At 48.8% G+C, this 21,753-nt stretch overlaps 2 protein-coding genes across 4 annotated transcripts; one reads left to right on the forward strand and one right to left on the reverse strand.

Annotated features, from left to right (window-relative positions):
* Positions 1–3,429: 3,429 nt before the first annotated feature.
* Positions 3,430–5,650, reverse strand: ALKBH4 (alkB homolog 4, lysine demethylase). Its single transcript, XM_057410789.1, has 3 exons — positions 5,506–5,650; positions 4,666–4,863; positions 3,430–4,221 (listed from the first exon to the last, which is right to left on the reverse strand). The coding sequence occupies exons 1-3, from the start codon at positions 5,605–5,607 to the stop codon at positions 3,580–3,582; spliced, it is 942 nt and encodes a 313-aa protein (XP_057266772.1). The 5' UTR covers positions 5,608–5,650; the 3' UTR covers positions 3,430–3,579.
* On the forward strand, positions 5,642–21,753 carry LRWD1 (leucine rich repeats and WD repeat domain containing 1). 3 transcript variants are annotated; one of them, XM_057410786.1, is made up of 16 exons: positions 5,642–5,684; positions 7,889–8,028; positions 10,074–10,308; positions 11,283–11,402; positions 12,819–12,971; positions 13,703–13,846; positions 14,478–14,819; positions 15,440–15,566; positions 15,797–15,906; positions 16,357–16,564; positions 18,044–18,116; positions 18,214–18,354; positions 19,020–19,117; positions 19,681–19,842; positions 20,501–20,628; positions 21,375–21,753. In XM_057410786.1, exons 2-16 carry the CDS (start codon positions 7,949–7,951, stop codon positions 21,513–21,515), a joined length of 2,262 nt encoding a protein of 753 aa, XP_057266769.1. In that variant the 5' UTR covers positions 5,642–5,684; positions 7,889–7,948; the 3' UTR covers positions 21,516–21,753. The 3 variants fall into 3 exon arrangements, with proteins under 3 accessions (XP_057266769.1, XP_057266768.1, XP_057266771.1); XM_057410785.1 differs by lacking the exon at positions 5,642–5,684 and having other exon boundaries at positions 7,534–8,028; XM_057410788.1 differs by lacking the exon at positions 5,642–5,684 and having other exon boundaries at positions 7,534–8,028; positions 10,188–10,308.

Here is a 21,753-nt window from a genome sequence, read left to right on the forward strand (position 1 = left end):
GTGATACCGAGCGAGAGCCGCGGGTGGAGCATGCTCTGATACGTGCACTCAGATACGTGCCAGTGTTTATAGAGAGCTGGTGGGGTGGGTGCAGCTGCAGAGCAAACATCCTTCTGTGCCCCAGCACTGGGAATCCCAGCTTGGCACTGCACGGGTGCCTGGTGGGCTGTGGGACTGGGTGCTTGCACTTCGCATCCTGCTCTTTCTGTAGCTTTACATGGGATTTTGTGAAGTCTTTTCTCTTCTTTCCCTGCCTCAAAAAAAACCAAAAGGCTTTCGAGTTCCCCTGCTGCTGCAGCTTTGTTATCTGCTAAATCTTGTTGCATCTGCTTTTAAGACAGCTTCCTCAATAACCCCCCTCCAAGCTCCAGATCCAGATCCCAGCACAACTGGGCTTTGGGGTGGTTTTCTGGTTACCTTCCCCCAGGCTGTCTCCTCTGCACCCATTTCAAGCCAAGCTATTCCAGTAACTACTGACTGCCTGAATTTGGAAAGCGTTCCGTGAATCCCTGTGTGTGCGACCAGGAGCTTGCCTCCTGCCCAGGATTGTGACAAGGATGAGTGCCAAGTGCTAGGAGAAAAAGAAAACCTCTATTTTTGCTTTGCCTGTACTTGTTTTATCTCTTCACGAACAGCCCTTAATGTAGAACGACCTGGATCTCAGTCGTTGTCCTGCTATGTGAGAGAAACTGGGTAAACCTGTGAAGTTTTATGCTTCTTGCTGATTTCAGGCTGACTTTTCTTGAAAGGCAGCTCAAGTCCTCCAGCATCCTCTATGGGTTAACTTGGGGTTTGCCTTTGTTTCACAAGAGCTTGCTCAGATATCATCCTTCTGCTTTTAACATACACAAGTAGATAACGCTTAGGTGGTGCTTCCTTTTAATGAGGGCCTAGCTCTTGGTGTGCGTTTTACAAGTGCTAATCTTGGTTAAAGAGATAAACAGCTGTAGTAGGAATTCCTATAGCATGAAGACCATTGCAGCTTGTCTTACATGAGCAATACTAGCCAAAATGCTCATCAAAATTAAGAGCTAAGACATACGAGGCAGAAGTTCTTCCCTGTGAGGGTGGTGAGGCACTGGCACAGGGTGCCCAGAGAAATGGTAAATGCTCCATCCCTGGCAGTGTTCAAGGCCAGGTTGGACAGAGCCTTGGGTGACATGGTCTAGGGTGAGGTGTCCTTGCCCATGGCAGGAATTGGAACTGGATGATCTTAAGGTCCTTTCCAACCCAAACCATTCTATGATTCTGCAGATGGATGGGTGTGTAACTGCATTTTGATCTAAGATGATGCCCAAGAGGCTGTTTAACAGGTGAAGAATGTCAAAAGATAGACACGTCAATGGCTGTGTGGTGACTAGATCAGGTTTTGGACTTCAGAGATATTTGGACAAAGCCCTCAGGTTTTGACTCAGTAGTTAGTTATTTTCATCTTTTCAAATGTGAGATATCAACTCAGAAGAGCTGGAATACTCTGACAGGAACAGCAGCTTCCTCTATTGTTTGTTTGAGGCAGAAAAGTTCAGCTAACAAATGCAGAGCACAGCATGAACCAATATTGTGTATCTTCTTATTGTGGCACTCTGATTCATCAGAATCATCATCTGCTTTCACTGCAGAGAGAATGAAACAGCAGGTACATGCACAGGAAGTATTTTAACAGGGTGAGAGCACAATATAGATCTAAAAAGGAGCTTTGGAAATAAGGGCCAAACATTAATGGGAATTACTTGATTGCTGGTGTTTGAGCGAAGAGCAGGCTGGTGGAGTGGCTCAGGACTTGAGCTCAATGCTTGGTTCAGCTCCAAAAGCCTGCCCTGGGTTTCGTCCTGTCATGTGGCATTGTGCTGAGCTCCAGCAGGCTGAATATCCTCTGCTGATTGTCCTCCTATGTGGCTGAAGGTCCTCTGCTCTGACAGCAGCTGCAGGTGCTGGCCTGGGGACATCACGCTCTCTATGGCTGCTGAGCCCTGTGGACATCAGCCTGCTGGAAAAAGGTTAGGAACTGTGTGAGCACAAGGCCCTGCTTTCGAGAGTGAGCTGGGGAGGTTGCAGCATAGGAGGAATCCCCTAGGATAAAGCTCGCTGTGAGCAAGCGTGGCCTGCCTGTCATGTGCTGGATGGCTGTGTGATGGATTTCTGTTGGAGAGGCCATGCTAGGACTGCTGAAGTGGCTGCTGGAGCACGCAGGCAGCCGGACTAGATGGAGGTTTGGGATTTGGGATTGCCCGTGGGAGCCCTGCTCACGGGTCCCTGTTGGAATTACTGCCCTGCTGGCGTCTACAATGTTTAAATACCGGGCTTAACTGGAAGTGGTTCACTGCAGCCAAAAAGGACTGTGGTTGTATCTGTTAGCTTAAACTGATAAAATATATCCTGATTCACCCAACTGACCCTTAGTAACTGTTCTGTTGGGTGAGGAGCTCCATCCCTGGCACTTTCAGCAGTACACTGCTGCATAGTAAAACCTCTGTGCTGTGCTAGGTAGGGACACTGATATCAATGTAAAAATGTATCCCCTTTCTTTACTGACTGAAACCAGGAGGCACTGTGAAGTGTTTCACTGCTGTAGGTGTGACTGCGCCGAATGGTTCTGATCACACAACTGTGTTTATTAAAGGATCACACTTCTTTCATGGCATAACTTCATTTTCAAGAGCACAGGAGTTTGCACAGAGCAGACAGATGGCCTCAAATGAGCTTCTGCTGCAAATGGCTTCTTGGGTTTTAGGTACAAGGCATGATTCAAACCTGACTGCTGGAGGTGCCAGGAAAAAGGATGAGAGCCGCCAGTGCTGCAGTCTGTTGCCCAGCTTATTCCCAAAATCAGGCTCCGGCTACTGAGAGCTGACAGCGGGGTTCAGAGATGAGAAATGGTCAGAAAATAACACAGTCTGTGCAGGTCTTTGCTCTGAACAACGTCCAAGCTGCAGAAGAGTCAGCATCGGCCCTCTGCAAATGCTGCTCTATGGTCCCAAAAGATGTGGGTCACACACAGTATATATGATTAACCCTCCCTGTTAAAGCATGAATCTTCAGCAAAGGATAATTACTTTAATTAGTTCCCAGGACTATCTGTGAGAGATGCTTACCCTCCTCCCCTGGAGAGTGGATCTCTAAAGGATCTACCTGAAGTGGGTTAGGAGGTAGTTGTGTCCCCACAGCACAGTACAACGCTAAAAGGAATGTGACAGGAACAGCTATGGGCCAGGAAAGGTCAAAATCTGCCGCAGGGTGTGAGCTCAGCCTGTGCTGTTTGATACTGCGCTCAGTTTAATGATTCTAAGTTTCTTCCTTTGTTACATTGAAGTATTTAAGAGCTGGCCCTTTGCTTTTTGTGCTTTGTTACAATACAGCGAGTGAATACAACACCTCAGGCCTGACTTTCTCCTGATGCCCAGGTCAGCCTTGGGAGAAACAAGCAGCTCACCCTTTTCTTGCACACTCTTTATTTCTGCTTCTTATCAAAAAATAAGCTCATTTGAGCGTCTCTTTGTACACACACCTTGGGAATAACCACTTCTACAGCTTATCTTCCATACTCCTTAACAAAAGGCAACTCGGGCTGCTTCTCGCTGCTCACACCGGCCTGCCTTGAAAGGAAAGAGCTATTCCAAGCAGTTCTTTACCCAGTTCCTCGTGCCTTCCCCCTGCACTGAACTCCTCAGACAGCTCCCGGAACGTGACACAGATGCGGCGGCGCTGGATGTGCCTGCGGTGGATGGCGTGCTTCCAGCGGTACCGCGCCTCGCCATAGAGCACCACCAGGCACCGCCGCGGCAAGGGAACGGCAACAGTCACCTCCCGGCTTGGAACGAGCCGTGGGGATAACGTGCAGTTGGGTCCCTCTTCGCCTGGGTTTTGGCACGGTGGCGTCTGTGTAAAAGATCCTGGGGGATTTAATTCCCCGTTTTCTTTGCTGGAAGTGGGAAATAATTGGATGCTGTCCTCTGAATCACAAGACATGGATAGCACGGTTTCTGAGAGCAGGTTTAAGCTCACCAGACGTTCTCCCCAAAGCCACCAGTCGTCAAAGTGGGGGTCGATGGCAGAACCTCTCTCTGGCATGTAGTCCAGGTTACATTGTTCAACAGGTAAGAAACCACCCAGCACAGAGCAGGCTTCCATTTGTGCCACAATCTTCTTGCTAAAGCTTGGCAAACCGGTAAAGCTGCCAGCCTTCAGCCTTTGTTTCTTGAAGTTCACTTTGGGACCATAGTCCTGTTGGAAAAGAGGGTGGGGGGAAAGCTACTGTTAAGGAAAAATCTAGGACAAGTCTTTCTGGAGAGGCTGCGATCCCTGCAGGGATCACAGTCAAGCCTTTGAGTCCTGTTCTCATCTCTTCCAGTGACCTGGTCACCAGGTTGCAAAAGGGCTCAGTGAAGCCACATTAATCTGGAATTAGATTTCCCACCTGTAAAGTCAAACCAAGCCACCCACTTCTTTGGCTTGGAGATCGTGTGAACTTTAATGCCTGAACATGCATAAAGATGCTGTTTATTGTAACTATCACGTATTTTTGCCATAAGTCGACTTTAATGACAAGTAATTCTTGCTTTCAAAGGAAAATCTTTAATGAAACATCTAAAGCTGTTGGGGGTTCAGCTGAAAACAGCTTTCCCTTCCCAGAGGGACCTAAAATCAAACGTGCTGCTAAAGTCAGACCTGTTTCTTCCGGCCAGACTGTGACGGTTTCCAGTCGTCCCGATCCATAAGTTCAACTATCTCAGACTCTTCATCTTCACTGATGAACTCCTCCATGAGGAGCACCCCTGGAAATGGAAATGCCCAGCCAGCGAATTCCAAGTGCTCGTTTCCTTTAGCTAGGCCCGTTGCTGGACAGTAAGTGAAATTATCTTCTCCCTGCAGAAGTAACAACACAGAAGAAAAACCATGGGGGAAAAACTTCTTGCCGTAAGGTATTTCTCTATAAACGGTACAGGATTCTTGCTGCTTTGGGGAACAACTCATCCCTGCTTCTTTTACAGCTGCAGCATCACTGCTGCTTGAACCATGGAATGGTTTGGGTTGGAACCGACCTTAAAGCTCCTCCAGTTCCAACCCCCTTGCCAGGGGCAGGGACCCCATCCACTAGAGCAGCTTGCTCCAAGCCCCCGTGTCCAGCCTGGCCCTGGACCCTGCCGGGGATGTTGTACCCGTCCGGGCGGCTGCCCCGCCACACCGATACCCGTTGAAGGAGGGAAGACACCGACAAGGACAGGGGCCCACGCCGCAGCGCTCCATGCCGCAGGACACGCGGCTGAGGCCCGCGCTGTGCCTCCACCGCTGAACCCACGGGCCGGGCCCGCTTTGTCCCCAGCCCCTCGCTGTGCCCTGCGGGGCTGTGGTGATGGTGGTGGGGAGCAGAACCGGGCCCGGCCATGGCACGGGGTGGGTGGTGGGGGGGGGGTATCCCCGCGGCCCCAGCCAGACCCGGGGGGACCCCGCCGGGCGCCCCGGCCCCGCCCCGCCGCAAGCTCCGCCCCGCCGCCCCCTCCCCGGTACCTGTGGGGGCGGAGCGGCCTGCGCGGGCCCCTCGCAGAGCAGGCAGGAGCGGATCCCCTTGCAGCCGCAGCCGGGTCCCGCGCCTCCGCCCGCCGCCTCCATCCGCGCTGGCTGCGCTCCCCGGGGCACACACACGCCCCCCGCCCCCCCGGTTCTCCTCCCTCACGGCCAGCCCCAAAGTGAGGGGAGCGCGAGGGGCGGCGGGGCCGGGTGCAGGCCGCACGCCTGGTCGGTCGGTCCGGTGAGCTCGGGGGTGTGTGTGTGTGTGTTGGGGGGGGGGGGGGGGGGGGGGTGGGTGGACGCGGACTCGCTGTCCCAGCAGCCTCCGCGGCACCGAGCAGCAGTGCTGGGCCCGTCCGCGCCGCGGGGCATGCTGGGAGATGTAGTCCGGACGCACAGCAGGCTGTGGTTCCCGAAGGCCGCCGCCGGCCCCTTCGCCGCGGCCTCCGCGCTCGGGTTGGCCCTGCACGGCTCCGGTGTTGCCGCGGTGCGAGGGACAGCGCCGGGGCCGCCGCACAGCCGCGGGGGGTGACAGGCTGGCACCGCCGCCCCTGCCATCTCCAGCATGGCGGTGGGGATGCCGTGCAGCGGCCGGCGCACCGGGCGCCCCCGGGGCAGAGCTCGGGCCATAGCGGGTGGCTAAAAACCGAGCTCGCGTTCATCGCCGCGGGGTGCCTGGCCTGCACGGACGTCGTGCCGCGGGACTGAGGGGCTGCTGTGGGATGCTGCTGGTGGTGGTTCATGGCTGCGCTCGGTGATGGGCTCGTCAGGCCCCGGGGTAACTGAGTGTGCAGTCTGGTGTCACCCGTGGTGATGGCCTTGGGGGCTGCTCAGCCTGGAGAAGAGAAGCTGATGGAGACCTCAGAGCAGCTTCCAGTGTCTGAAGGGGCCTACAAGGATGCTGGGGAAGGATCTTCATCGGGGACTGTAGGGATAGGACAAGGGGTGATGGGTTCAAACTGGAACAGAGGAAGTTCAGGCTGGGGATAAGGAGCAAGTGCTTCCCTGTGAGGGTGCTGAGGCGCTGGCACAGGGTGCCCAGAGAAGCTGTGGCTGCCCCATCCCTGGCAGTGTTCAAGGCCAGGTTGGGCAGAGCCTTGGACAGCCTGGTCTAGTGTGAGGCATCCCTGCTCATGGCAGGGGTTGGAACTGGGTGATCTTAAGCTCCTTTCCAACCCAAACCGTTCTGTAATGATTCTATGGGGCGTGTTATGTTGTGGTGTTCCCTGCAGCTCTCCTGGTGTCGCAGGTGACATGGTGGTGGCTGAGCTGTCAGTGTGGGCAGAAGAGGGTGATGGGGACATCCACTGTCATTGGTGTCAAGTTTATCTTGTGGATACTAGAGCTTAACTGGGTTTATTAGGTTCAGCAGGTGAAGGCCTGATCCTGTGGGTTGACTTTCAGTGACAGCTCTGTTGCTTGAAGGATCAAATCCTCAACAGCGTTTTTCAGGCTCAATGCTCTTTACGCTGGTGTAAAACATCCCATAGGTGAAGGATTGCCCTTGTTTGCAGGTGTTAACAAAGCAGTGCCCCATTGCTCATCAAACCCAGCGGTCCAGGTGCTGTAGGCATGTTGTGATGCTGAAGTCAAGCCTAAGGACAGCTTAGTGTCCTGCGTGTTCCCCACCATTTACTGCAGTGGCATTTAGGCAGTGGTGAGACTAACTCAGAAAGACAGTAGCAAGCCTGGCCTTGGAGCTCTTCTTTCTTCCCTTCTCTTGGAATCTGTGTCAGAAAGAGCAGTAAGCCACGAGTCAGTAATTCCATGAAGCTCCTTTGGCTCCATCTATGTTGTTAGTCTAAATATCAGTGAGTTTGTGTGTGCCGTCCTGGCCACAGTGGTGCACAAAAACATCAGTTTACCAATAGCATTCACAGCGCTGTCGGGGTGGTTTTTGTTGGTGAGGAGATGATGTTAGTGATGGGTGGGTATTTACATTCCTGATAATTAATTCAGTTTTCCAGAATTTTAGGGAATTTAGGAAAGAGCCTATCCATATTGTCAGGGAGGCGTTCCTTCACAACAGGTGTATTTGCTCTTATTGTTGCTGTTTATTTGGAAGCCTGTTGGAGTTCTTGGAGCAGAGCCCTGTTGCTCAGGAGAGGTCCAAACAGGTAACAGGGAGACTGTCCTAGTTCCCAGTGCCATCACCCTGGGGACAGCTTTCATCTGCAGCAATTTCATAGCCAAGGGAGGGATTGTTGTTCTTGGGAGCATGAGCCCAGTGTAACAACAACCTCTGCTATTTCCATTTCAACCAGGCCGAACAGGCGACTTCAAACACAGCAGTGAAGCCAGTAGCTAACCTCCTAACTTGCTTCTTTTTCCCCTCTTGGAGCCAGTTGAAAGGACTTCCTCTCATTCCTGTTTGTTTTACTAGGAAGGGGACAAGAAGAGATCCTACAGCTGACTGATTCCAGCAGTGGGGTGGAGATTAAAGATGTCAAAAATTACTACAGAACTTCTGTTGGAAAGAGCAGTTCCAAGATCCACGAGGCTCCGAAAGATCGAGACGCTGAAGTAAGTGCAGGCAGGCCCATGGAAAATTCCAGCTGAATCCAGCCTGGGCAATCCTTGTTTTGCCTTTCTTCCCCTAAGCATTTGCACAGAAGAGAGACAGTTACAAAGCACGGAGCAGGAGGTGGCATTCTCAGTGCAGGATCAGTGAGCACTAGTGCATTCACTAGCACTAGTGTATTCACGAGAGAGGGTGCCACCTCTGTAAAACTGCTTAAGGCCAGATCCTGATTTCCAACCCTAAGATAGACTCCCTGTTCCCAAAACACTTGTCTTTGCTGGCAACTGCTTCCTGCAAGTAAGAGAATTTCTTCTGACCTGGATTTTAGAGGGATTTAAAAAGATTTCTGGTTTTATTTGCCCTCCCTTTTCCTCTCCCTCCATCCTTTTCCATCTCCTCTAAATCCAGTTATGTTAGTATCTCCGACATTGCGGAGAGGGAGAATAAGTAAACTCTGACACACTTAGAAACCACTAAAGCCAGTTTTGTTTCTCAGATCCTTAACAGAGGTCATTGAAAATATGTGTCTTTCCAAATGTTTAATACAGTGGAATTTTGCTTTTCCAAAACTGGTCAGTCCGAGTGACTCAGCCAGTTTCTGGCTGGTGCCTTCGATGTTTTTGTCACTGATGTAAGAGTTTGGGGTTTCATGTAACTTTCTTTAAAGTTACTTATTTTGGTTTGTCTTGTGCTGAAATAATCACTTTTATAGAGAGAACCTCTGAAGTTTCTCTGAAGGGTGTAGGCTGCAGTGATCTGGGTAACAAAGTGATCTTGGGATGTGTGAAGCAGTGAATTTCCAGAGCATGGCTTTTTCCATGCAGCCTCCTAGCATGGTTTTGAAGGGATATATTTGAAGGGCCATTTGGGGAACACTGTGTTGAATTTCTCCCCGAAATGACGTAGTTGTTGCACTCAGCTTTGCAGCCGGTTGAATTCTCTTCAGCCTTTCTTACCTGCTTTGCCTGTCTGCTTAGGCTTCTGAGATGGCAAGTGAAGGAGAAGTGGTTTTGCTTCCTGATTTTATTCACCTCATTTACCCACACTTCATTTGTGTTTAGAAGGCTTTTTTATTACTAATCATTATAGATGGAGATTCTCTTTATTAAAGGAACTCAGACTTGTGTCCTCATGAGAGGTTTGCTGTTAGAACTAGAGGCTCCCTTTGGAACTCAGCTAAATGATCAAATCTAAATGACCTTTCTTTTAATGTGCATTTATCACTTTCTTACAGAGAAAGGATATTTTTTTCCCCTCACAAATATTGTACCACTTCCTTTCAGGACAAAATGCTTCTGTTTTGGTGGCAGCCTTGGGATTTTGATAGGTAGATTTCCATATTTGCCATTGGAAGTTTCCACAGCAAAATTCACTTCAGGAATGAATTGGAAGAAAGAAAAGAAATGGGAAAATCTCCCTTTTTTGTGAAGTTAGTTTCTTTGAAATCAGCCAAATGACTCTGCACTTGGCCTGAACTTAATTTCCAATGCAGGGATGAAAAGCGTTAAGCCAGATCAGCAAACTGATCCAATTGGATCCAATCTGTGTGAGTGTCAGCCTGAAGTCAGAGGGAGAGCAGGAATAGCTTTTGGAATCACCATGGTGTTCTGTTACTTACGCCAACTGCGAGATGGTGGTTTCTAAAGAATGAGTGTAATGATGAAGCTACGCATTCTGTGGGCAGGGTGGAGGGATGGTGTAGTGAGGGTCTCGTATTGCCACAGTTTTGCTGAATTGATGTTGCAAAGGAATAAAATACCAGAATTCTGAGGTTTTTAGTAATTTTTATCTATGATCAAGAACTTTTCCAGTGATTCCCTGCTCACAGCAGCTCTATTACCTGTCAGAGCTTTATCTGGGTAGCAGGTTAGTTGTACTGCAATACACTGGTAGACTTGAGTCTCTGACAGGGGCTGTTAGCTCAGACACAGCATCTTTTCCATGTGTCTGTGCCTGCAGTCAAGAAAAAGCAGGTTGGATCACATTTACCCAGTGAGTTGTGCTGGACTGAGAGGTGCAGATAGTTCATGGTCTCTTCTGCTTTCAGCCTGTCCAAGTTGCAGTTGAAGACTGGAGACTTAGACCCACGTTTGTTTTCCCGACTGAGGCATCTGCAGAAACTGGATCTCTCTGACAATTTACTGGACAAATTTCCCAACAGTCTAACCCTGCCTGATCTGCGTGTCCTAAACTGCAACAACAACAAACTGGAAGATGTAACTGCTCTGAAACAGTTCCCTCTGCTCGAGGAGCTGACCTACGAGAACAACGTGTACTTGACCGTGAGTTACCTCCTGTCCTTACAAAGCTAAGCATTAAGTAGAGGGGAAACAAACAGCAGTTACACCTAGTTCTTATATATTGTTCTTAGGCAGCAAGTGCTAGAGCATCTGAGAAGGCAACCAGTCTTTTTGAGGTACTTCACTTGTCTGTGCCACTGTTTCCCAATCTGCAGAAGTGACTTGCCCAAAACCACTCAGATATTAAAATCTGGTTATCTTGAACTGATTCTCCAGGTTACAGTCCTGTCTTAGGTAGCTTATCAGGCAGGATATCTTATGCTCATGTGTGAAATACAGTAATGACTCTGTAGAAGCCTCCTTCTCAGGTGTTCGTTTTGGTACCACTTGTGCTCTGGAAGAGCAGACTTGCTCCTCTGCTGCTTGGTGATTAGCCTAGTTTGGGTTTTCTGATGTATCCGAAGAGGCTCTGCTGACTGTACAGTTAAAAGCATTCAAAACTGTAGTTTTATTTGTGCTTTAAGCTGGTATCAGCCACCAGCCCCGGATGCTTGTTTGCTGTTGCATGCCCACAGAAGTATATGTGTGGCTGGATAAACTGGATTGGCGAACTGGTCTGACGTACAGCACACCTGACCCAAAGAAACCCTGCTGTGTCTTTGCTGTAGGCATCTGCCTTAGATGCTTGCTTAGCGTTGAAGGATGCAAAGAGGATACCCCGCATTGCACCCAGGCCGGAGCAGATGAGCCAGGTTACACTGCCACCACCTTGCGTTGGATGGTAGTACTGCATAAGCGTTAGGCAGGTCTTTTGTTTGCCGTTTGAGATCCCAGCTAGTGGGAGAACGTTAATTTACAACTAAAAGGCTATATTCATGTCAGAAATGCTGAGGTGATCCTATGAAATAGCTTTTCCTGTCTAAATGTATTCTTCTTATGCTTACCTGTATTTTAATAAAGGACTAAAGCTAAAGTAAGTACCATGTAACAACAGCTTTGGTGGCTTCTCTTTCTAGCTCAACGATGACTATAAAGTAATGTTCCTTTTGCAAAACCTTCGGCTACTCAATGGCAAAGATATCACCAAACTGGCAAAACATGTGAGGCATGTCAATAGTCGCAAGCTCACCAGCAAGGTAAGATGTGGTAGTTCTTAGTCTCTAAACACAGTAACTAAATACTGTGTTTTGGCATCCTCTGAACACAGCTCACAGTGCGGGCAGCCTAGGAATTGCTGCTTTCTCTGGTCACTGCTTGCATTTGCTCTACCTGTTCTCTGTAGCCAACTTCTGCCTGCAGTTTAAACCACAGGAGCAGGGCCAACAAGGTCTGTGTCTGACCCTCTAGTTTTTCAGGTCACTCGAATCATCGTTCAGAAATGGGAGGAGCCTGGTGCTGACATAACAGCTGTATGCACCTCCCCATGTAATCTGTGTTATTGTCCTGGCCCCAGGAATGGGGAGCATAAAATCAAGCTCAAAAGAATCTTGTTTTTTTTTCCAGCATACACCAGGAACAAGGATTTGTTCTTTCTTCTTCATCTGTGCATGTTTGGAATCGTTTTTCACTCATTTACATACACAGTTTAGCTCCTGACAGATTGTCCCCATAAAGCACGCTGTGATCCTCAGCAAAACTGTTGTAGGATGAAAAAGGTTTGGGTTTTTTTTTTTGTGCAGTACTGCTCTTACTGTTTGATTTCTTGTTAGTTGATCTTGGTAATTCCTTCTATGTAGCAGTGGTGGAGAGGTTAAATACTGCACTGGAATAGCTTGTTGTGCTTCATGTTACCTGTGTAATACCTTGTATCTCAAAGGGTCTTGGTGAGGGCTGCTCAACCTCTTATCCTCCAGGCAACTGGGCATGGTTGGCTGGTTAACGAGACACAAAATGATCCCTGTGCTGTTAATTTTGTGCTGGTATCTGTGCCCCAGATACTGCTGCCTGCTGGTATTGCTCTCTCCCTGGCTCCCCAGTTCTTACTGCTGTGTCTAAATGTAAAATGTTAGGTCCAAATGCTTATGGATGGGTTACTACCCACCAGAAACTCTCAGGTGGGAAACTGTGCTGATAAGTGACATCTGAGTGATTGTGCTCATAGTTCAGAAACCTTTTGGAGACAAGGTATCTTTATAAATGGGATTGACATGCACCAGTGCTGCTCATGCACACACTCGAGTTACAAGAAAAGTCAACCATCCCCATTATCTTGTGCCTGTTATAATAAATTAGTTACCTGTCAGGCACTCCCTGTTAGTAGGGCATGGTGTAAGAATGCTTAAGACCTTTTGCTATGGATCCAGAGGTATGAAATCAGGCATTGCTCTGGGTCTGCTCTCTGCTTACCCACACTCAAGCTTGGCTCAGAGGAATTGGGTCTCTTAGCTGAAGTCGTGGTTTGAACACTGTAAAACCAATGGAAGCAGTGCTATCACGCAGCTAGCGGAGCCTCAGCGTTGGCAACTTCTTAAATGCTTTTACGAGTACTCCCATGCTCTTCTGCTCTGGTTTTCTGTAGTGTTCTGATGACTAAACTCAGTCTTTCTGCCCAGGTTACTGCTCACTGGGAAAAATTCTTCCGTGGCCAACTTCCTGAGAAGCACACAGCTGAGCAAGTGAAGTCCATCAAGAAGAAGTTCCTGAAGTCAGTCCAAACCAACGTAGTATGTGGGCCCAGCTCACTCAGTGAGTTCACCCGCTGGCGGGTAGGTGACGTTTCACTCACTTGCCCTCCTGTCCTTCAGGCAAGGACTCTGCCAGCTGATCCGGACTGGATTTGATTAAAATGCTGTATGGATTTGGGTGTCAGGGCTCTTGCAGATGGGGGGGGTTGTGGGTGTGTGTGTCAGGTTTTCTGGTTTTCTTTGTTAAGCCGTTACAGAAGCGCTAGGTATGAATGTGCACCAAGCTGCAATAGCTGTCATTAAACCCTGTGTTTTAATTCATAAGCAGTAATGATACTTGTACTAATTAATGAGACTGCAGTTCCTTAGTACTTAATTATTTGCAAATAGCTCTAACGGCATCCTTTAGTCTTGATGGAAGCTGTATGAAAGGAGAAAAGGTAATGACAGAACTGTAGTTACTCCCAGTGGGGAAAGACACCGTTTAGTTGTAACATATGTTTGAGTTGTATGTGCATACATACAGCTGAGCCGGCCATCTCTCCTTTGTCTTATTTCATTGCTGTACTCTTGTTCTCACAAATATGCACCCCGGATGTCCATGACAAAGTGAAGTTCTTGGGTCATGTAATATCAGCAAAGGACTTGGCCTGCCAGGCTGTCAGCTCCTCCATCACTTGTGAAAATCATGTAGAACAGCGAAAGCAGATATTAAGAGCTCAGCAAAGCAGCTCTCATTATACAGTTTGTCTGCTGTTGCTGTGTGTCTTTTCACTGGGTTTTTTTTACATAGCCACATATTTGTTTCTAAGGTGAAAATGATTGCAGAAGAGTTTCTGGCATCCTCACTGGGTCTGGAGTTAAACTCAGATCCCGAACCAGAGGAAAAGATGGATGAGAATGAGGAAGAAGAAAGCTCAGAAAGCCCCAGGGAAGATGCAGAGGACAAGGGTCAGGTAGGTGATTTTTCAGGTTCGATTAACAATGTCCTTTTTATTTCCTGTGAATTCAGTAGCACTTGTCAGTTTACATTTATGACCTTTTGGTAACTGTAGGGGCAGCCTCAGGCTCCAGCCTGTTATTCAACAACTGAAGCTTGTTCTTTATAGCCAGATTGAACCTTTCCCACCAATGTGAAGGCCGAGTTGCTCTCCAAGAGGGGAAAGCTTCCATTCTCATAGGGTACCCAAAAGATTGCCTGAGTATAGTCCTACAGACTGCACCTCTCCTTTGAGGAAGGGGTATATTTAATTAGAGAACTGGGCTGATAACATGGCCACACTGTGTTAGTGCTCACCTTCTTTCAAATGGCTGCAGACTGAACCCAATGGGTCCATGGGCCAGATTTGGTTTTTCCACATTGTTTTTCAATCACAAGTGACTGGGACAAGGGAAGAGAGAAGTGATTTTTCATTAGCTTCTGCCTCTAGGAACCCTGCAGCTCTTGGCTTTCTGATTCTTGGAACCCAGTCTGTAACCATAGGAGGGTACTTGCAGTTGAATAATTAATATCTCTGACTTACAAATCATCTGCACATCTTGGGGAAGCCAGAAACCTTCTGCACAAACTGACAACATGCCTTATAGGTCACAGTAACAGCCAGAAAGAGGAAAAGAAATCGCTCAAAAACACACTCTCGCAAGAAGAGGTCCAAGCCCCAGGTGACCACCGAGAAGGAGGTTGTAGTTAATCCCAGAAAATCCAGTCTTGTGCAAGATGAGCTAGCTCCTGAGAAACCAAGAACATCAAACCAGCCAGCCAAAGAGGCGAGCCCTGAGCAGGAACCTGAAGAGACACCTAAGAACGGAGAGCAGTTGCCCAAGGGGCAAAGCAACAGAAGATCCAGCCAGCTGACAGGGGAACAGAAAAGCCAGGAGCAGGACAATGGAGTTGTTACCTTGACCCCAGTGAAGAACTCCAAGGGCAAGGTATGTTCATCAGCCTCCTTAGGACTGGCTTTTGGCCTCTTGGTTTAGTGGGAGGAGCTGCATTCAGATCTCATCCGAGCTCTGCACAGTTTGGAGCTCGTAACTGACCAGATATATTGTGAGTGACGGGTTTGGTTTCGGTTTTTATTGGTTTAAATCTCTCAGAGGCATCAGGGAAGGCCCCCCCTGGACACAGTGAATCCCCTGCAGGGGATGGATGGACCAGCGCTCCGAGGTGGTGCACTGAAAGCCTGTTTCTAGAAACGGGACTGCCATGACTTGCGCTCAGGTCAAAGTGATGGCTGCATGGGGAAAGGTGTTTCCCCCTCAGCTCAGAGCAGCGGGGATATAAAGGTTTTTTCACATTTCTCTGCATCAGGAAATGGGGTTCGCTGCCAGGCTCTGCTGGGCACATCTTTTCTAAACAGTTGCTTGCTGGTTTAGGAGTCTGGAGCATTGCTGGCACCTCAGTCTCTCCTGTTCTCTGTAGCAGAGAAGGGCTGACCAGATCCTTCCCTTTAACTCAGGTTGCTGTGCTCAGTGGAGGGTTCTGTCCAGGCAGTCACAGGCAAAGCGCTGTCAGGGGAATGAATTTTCTAAATGTGGATGGTTTATTGTAGGAGGATGTCAGTGCAGAGCCATTGCATTTTCTTCAGTGTCACAGTAAAGGCAACAGCCGCGAGGATTTTAAAACGCAGCTCTGGTCCTGTGTCTTCGAGCCATTGCTAGACTCTGGAGCCAGGAAAGGTGAGCTCTTACAGAGGTTTGCAGGATTCCCAGAACCACCCGGCTCTGGAATCCCAGCGGACTCCATGCATTAGACCCCTGCTCCTTCAAGCTGTAGTCTCCATTGTCAGGAAGAGACTTGCTTACATACTTCTTTGACTTTGAAAACAGGAGACTGGGAGAGCACCAGGCAGTCTTCAGGTGTTATCCGTGAACCTGGGAACTTCTCACCTATTCTTTCCATCTTTCAGATCCCATTGTGAGCTCCTCCAGAACCGTGGCAACATGTGGAGGGGAATCTGTCTGTCTGATTGACTGTGAGACGGGGACAGTGCTGAAAAAGTATAAGGTGGCTGCAGAGGTACGTTGCAAGTGGGAGGAGTAAGCATTGACTGGAAATGTCATCATTTGTTATAATTACATACATGTATACATAATGTATGTTACAAAGAGTTCTGAAAGGGTTTCTAGCAGGTCTTAAAAGGACGAAGGTAGGTACTAAATTGCTTATCCTTTTAGCCTGGTTTGTTTTGGGTGGTTTTTTGTTAGCTTAGAAGATTAGTCTGCCTCTCTTTTCCTCACGCAGGCACACGTGTGTGTTCTGCTAAGACTGCTTGACAGCACAGAGGATTAAACATCCTGTGTCAACAGTTTGTGCTCTTCTGAGGGTGGCTTTGAGCTTCAGTGCCCCACCTCCAATAGTCCTGTCATTTCACCTCCATAGCTCTCAGATGGTTGTCTTATCTCTGAGCTGACAGCTCTCCTCCTGGCTCTGATCTTTCCCTCTGCTCAAGGTTTCTTTCTGTCCTAGGAGTTTTTCAGTGTTGCGTGGACAACCGTTACAATGGTCATCAGCGACAGCAGGAAGAAATCTCATAATATCTTGGCTGCTGCTGGGAGGAGAGGGATTGTCAAACTGATCCACGTGGCAGCTGACTTCTGCTACGGAGAGATAAAGGCTCATAAAAAGCCCATTGCTACTGTCTGCTTCAGCCCAACTCGAGAAACTCACCTCTTCAGTAAGTCTGGATCAGAATCTCTTTAGTTTTAGTACCTAATGTAGAAAAGGCTGGGCGTCCTTAACAAGGGGAACTGGCAGCAGTGCAAACAGGGACTGCACATGCATAGAAAAAGCATGGCCAGACATGTATTGTTAGTCTCATATGAGAGTAATCTACAGAAGGTACAGACTGTTTCAGCCACAGAGCCTGACCCTTTAGCTGAGGTGCAGCAGCTCCTGTTTCTCTCTCAGGGTGGCCGTCACGAACAAGCCCAGCAGCGGCCCCGTTCCGCAGGGACGAGTAAGAAGAATGAGAGCCAGGGCAGGCTGCTGGGGGCCAGGCAGCGGGTGGTCAGGGCTCTCAGCAGCACAGCAACAGGGGCAAGCAGTGTACAATGGGCTGTTAGGGTTCATTTTTTCCAATGAGCAAAATTATGCACTTAAGTAAGTGCTTTTGGATGAATGACAGGGGTTTGGAGTTCTGTACCTTGTCAGACCTCTTTTTTTCTACACTATTTAGCCTGATGTAGAAGAGAGCTTTGCCACAGTAGGGCCCACAGAGGCTGAAGTTACAGACTGGTAGGACACGAACTATTATACTACAGATTGCAGCTGCATTGTCAGGCCTGTAAAGTAATTTGTTAGAGCCCTTCAAACTGCACCCCACAGCACATTGTTCCTCTGGCCTACAATTACTCACATCCTGGAGTGGTTAGAGTGCTACATGAGCCATTAACAGTGGGATTTTTCTGAAACACAGGTAGCTGTAGTGGATAATTCCCAGAAGCAGCTCAAGAGTGCAAAAAGCAGAAGCCCAGGAGGATAAGGAGGTGGATAGCACATCCGTACATCCGAGTGGACAGCTTGTTGCATTGCATAGAAACATTCATAGTAATGAAGTGAGAGTCTTTGCATGCCTGTCTGGGGATGGGACACTGCCCCAGGTATTCATTTGAGGGCTGCCTTCTGATCAGGATCCAGATTACTCTGTGTAACCTGTTAGGATTGTTTCTGCTAGCAGTATATCAGTTTGGTGACAAAGACATGAAGGGTCTTTCACACTTTACATCAATGCCTAAGTTTCCCCGTGGGAGCTACTGTGGATGTGACCACAGTAAGCCATGGATGCATGGGATGAAGTGGCGTGTGCCTGAGAGGGGAGGTTAGGGCTTAAATTCCCCATGGCCCCCAGAAACATGAGCTGAAAGGGGCTCATGAATGACCTTATGAAGCCACAACTTAGTAGTGGACACCAGGAAACAAACTTTCTTTTATCTGCTCCTCTTAGAGCACAGGATAAGAATGCAAATTCCTGACCATGCTGTGACGTGGTGTTGAGCCAGGAGCCTCAGTGACTGCTGCTGTGCCTTAATGAGCTCTCTGATGCCCCAGGCTTAGCGTGTTACAGCCTCTGTGGCACGGGTAGAATTGCCAGCTAGCACGAGAAGAGCTAGATGAGCAGCGCTGTCACTACCTGCTTCTCTTCTGTGTCCCACAGCTGCATCCTATGACAAGCGAATTGCACTCTGGGATATTGGGATTCCAGACTCTGACTACAATTTCAAAGCAAGGTAAAGGTTCAAAAACCAGACGTGGCCAGCCCAGGAGCCTGTAACTATCGCAGCATCACGTAACTGCTTGCTCTCTTTTCTTTTTCTTTCTTTTTAGCCAGCTGCTGGTGCTGGAAGTGCTCTCTATTCCCTTACGGATTGCCCTTGTCCCCAGCTGCCCGGATCAGTACCTGCTGGCTGGCTGTGAAGGTGGCTGTTTTGCCTGGAATATAAAACTGGATAAGAAACAAAAAAACAGGTTAGATCCCAAAGTTGGGGGCATGTATTTGCTTTCCTTATCATCAAAAAGAGCTTGTCCTAGCAAAGGCTTTATTTCTGACTGAGGAGACCTGAGCAAGAAAAAGCAGCATGTCCTACCCAATTTAAAACATCCCTTCCCACAGAGGCAAGAAAAAATACTAGCATAATGCTAAAGGAGTGTTCAAAGCTGGCAGCCCTGAGCATGTATCACTGCTCCAGTCTACAAGGGTTGCAGGAAGGCTGACAGGACTGGAATGCAATACCCTAAAACTGGAGGGCGTGGATCTTGATGCAGTGTAACAGAGCGTAAAGTCTTGGCTCTAGTTCCAGTCTCCCATAAGGCCAATCCTGCTGCTGGTGCAGGAGGTTACCCAGGGAAGGGCACTCTATGGGAGCACAGGAAGAAATGACGACAGCAAAGCAAGTCGAGTCATGCCGTGCTGTCATACCCTAATCCTGAGGTCTGCACAAACAGATGGAGTAAACCAGCAGTCTCTTAAGCAAAAGGGCTGCATTCATTAACCCAGGTGGCCAAAGGCATAATTCCAAGTGGGAACTGATCTGGATTTGGCAAGAGACTTACTAACACATCCCATTACTGTGTGCCCATCCACTGCTCCCCATCCAGGCCTCGACTCATTTCACCCTTCCCTCTATTTCTAGGCCTTTTGATGCCACGTTCCAGTTTCCCGATGAGGATGGAAGCATGACAACATTGCACAGGGTTGATGGTTTGGCTTTTCTGAATGATGATGTTGTGGGTGAGTATAAACACAATAGCCCAGTCCAGAAAAACAGGCACCTTAGCACATGGCAGGCTGAATGGGGTGCAGCTCCCTCTTCTTCAGTTTGCTGGGGGGTACAGAACGGAGCTGCCTCTCAGAGTCACTTATCTTTCCCTAAACTGTGGGCTAGAGGTGCACAGACACGTCTGGGCGGGCCTACCAATGGGGATGGCCCCATCCCCAAAGCATGTTTGGCCAAGTAAGGGCAAAGGGGAAGGGAGAAAGGCTGGTGGCAGCAGTATGTGTTTGCAGGGCAACTGGGGGTTCCCACAGCTGGGAGAGTGCTTAAAAGCATGGCCTGGGCCTTTCTGAACAGCTAATGCTTGTTCTGCAGTTCAGGAATGTATTGTGGGATTGAAAATCCCTCTGCAGCCTCCAGTTACCCTGAAATGAGGTAAAAGAGGTGGAAAGAGTTGCCGCTGGTATCAGGTCCCACATCTTAAAGCCACCTTCTGGATGAACCACCTTCCCCAGCAACCAGCCTTTGTCTTGAGGTTTCCCGTGTCACTGACACAGCCTCTCCCATCTTTCTTCCCTAGTTTCCAAGAGCTCTAAACCAGGATGCATATACTTATGGAGCTGGAGTCGGTCTTTTGACACGAAGGGGAAGGGATGCCAACGAACCACAGCTGCAGTTATTCTGGCTGAGCTGGAGTGGTCCACGACAGACATGTCCTACCTGACACTCAGCACCTGCCCAGGTAGGCAGTGCTCTTCCTCACTCACTGTGGCAGGGATGCTGCACGGATGGAGATTGACTTGGACCAGTGGCCTGGGGAAGCCTGGAGCTGGATTTCAGTCTCCATCAGCCTGGTCTCCACTCTGCTACCAAGAGCCCCGACTTGTAATGTAGCTGCAGCACCGTGCAGCACCAGCTGTGTATAAATAACATCAGGAATAACTAATTATAGCTCTACCATCGGCCATCCAAGAGGGAACCACCGAGGCATTGCTCAGTGACATGGTCTCCATTGTACAGGGCTTCAGAGCACATAGAGCTGATGGCCTGGCCCTTTAGTGTAGCTGGAGCCATTTTAACATCTCAAGGAAGGGGCAGGACCCACAAGGGGCAGCTGGCTTTTGAGACTAACAGGGAATAGACCAAAAAAAGTCTAAAAAAGGTCAGAAGAAATCCCCTAGTGTTTCTCACTAGCTTCTCTCTACTAGAGCAAGAGAACTGATTTAGCCTTAGGTGAAATGAGCTTTCAGAGCAAGGTCAATTAGCATATTTGTGCTGTATTATGCTGAAATACCACATCCTCTGTTGGGATCCTGCAGCACTGGCTTGAGTTCTGCATTACAGGAAAGTGGATCCTTAATTCCAGACTTATTTCCCATCTTCTTCTTTTGGTCCTGCAGCAAAAAACTACGTGTTCTGTGGCGATGAGAAGGGAAGCGTGTGGATGTACAACCTCTCAAGCTACACAAAGGCATGGAGCTCTGCAAAGGGGAAACGCTCCCCACTTCAGAAGATCCCTCCTGCACAGGTAGGTCTCCCTTCTGCCTCAGTGCAGCAGGGAGCAGATTCACACCAGAACATACCTGCTGTTGTCTATACCCAACTCTCGCACACCATTAAAAGTAATCTCTAGAGCATGACCAAGGCCATCTTTCAACTCTCACACAAACCCAACTGTGACAGGAATTAGGAGCTGTAAAGCAGCTCTGCATTCTGCAGGAGCGAGCAACTGTTCCTAGCTGAAGGGCCCTCTCAAAGCTGGTGGTTAAACTGGAGAGCCTGGTGATACGCTTGTGGAGACACCACTTCCCTGCTGGGTTGAGGGGATGGAAGCCAAAGGGAAACCAGAGTTCTTCCTCGTGGAGAAAAGGGTTCATGCACTTTTTTCCTGCTGGGCACATCCCTGGCCTTCAGGGATAGTTCTGTCTTAGGCAATGACCGAGTGTCTTGAAAGGACAATCCCACATACTCTCATACAGAAGCGGGTGTTGAGCTGCACTAGATGCAGGTATGGAGTGACCCAGTGTTCCAAGAGCTTTTTGCAAGTGCATTGCCCAAGGCAGCACTTTCTCCTTTCTGATCAAGTCCATGTGGTTTGGAGGAGCTGCATCACCTCCCCCAGAAAGGGCAAGAGCCTTTCATTCAGCCTCCCTGGGTGGGCAGGGAACCAGACTCCATACAGACCCAGCTGTCAATTAACACTAACTAACATCCTCCCACCTTCAGAGACAGCACCAGCAGCCCTTGCCTATCCAACCTCTCTTCTCCTCCTAGATTCTCCAGTGGCCAGAGCTGCGAGCAAACGGGGAGCAGCTGACTGAAGTCCTAGTAAACAACGTGGTCTCAGACCCCACTTTTACTTACCTTGTTGTCCTAACTAGTGTGAACATAACAGCAATTTGGAAGAAGTCATAGTTCCTTGTCCCCCAGTTTCATGCCTGTGCTTTGAATTAGTGCAGTATTAGTGACTGTTACCCATGTAACCATCACGTTTTCTAGACCTGCTGTTATGTGCAAGAGACAAAACACCAAGAGGAGTTTGTTAAACTCATCTTGTCATTGTAAACACCCAGTTTCTTTTACTGTAAGTTTTCCACAATTGGTGCAATTGTTTTATATAGAAATGACACTTAATAAAACAAAACCCCTCTTG

The sequence above is a fragment of the Pezoporus wallicus genome, unplaced genomic scaffold (genome assembly GCF_028554395.1).
Source record: "Pezoporus wallicus isolate ANWC-B61680 ecotype Strahan unplaced genomic scaffold, APGP_CSIRO_Pwel_v1 contig_8705, whole genome shotgun sequence".
NCBI classification, from domain to species: domain Eukaryota; kingdom Metazoa; phylum Chordata; class Aves; order Psittaciformes; family Psittacidae; genus Pezoporus; species Pezoporus wallicus.

Coding starts and splice junctions, on each gene's coding strand:
- ALKBH4 (XM_057410789.1), bottom strand. CDS start 5,607: ATGGAGGCGGCGGGCGGAGGCGCGGGACCCGGCTGCGGCTGCAAGGGG. Junction 4,864..5,505: donor AGGCCGCTCCGCCCCCACAG/GTACCGGGGAGG, acceptor TTACTTCTGCAG/GGAGAAGATAATTTCACTTA. Junction 4,222..4,665: donor AGTCTGGCCGGAAGAAACAG/GTCTGACTTTAG, acceptor CTTTTCCAACAG/GACTATGGTCCCAAAGTGAA.
- LRWD1 (XM_057410786.1), top strand. CDS start 7,949: ATGTCAAAAATTACTACAGAACTTCTGTTGGAAAGAGCAGTTCCAAGA. Junction 11,403..12,818: donor GTCGCAAGCTCACCAGCAAG/GTAAGATGTGGT, acceptor CTTTCTGCCCAG/GTTACTGCTCACTGGGAAAA. Junction 13,847..14,477: donor ATGCAGAGGACAAGGGTCAG/GTAGGTGATTTT, acceptor CATGCCTTATAG/GTCACAGTAACAGCCAGAAA.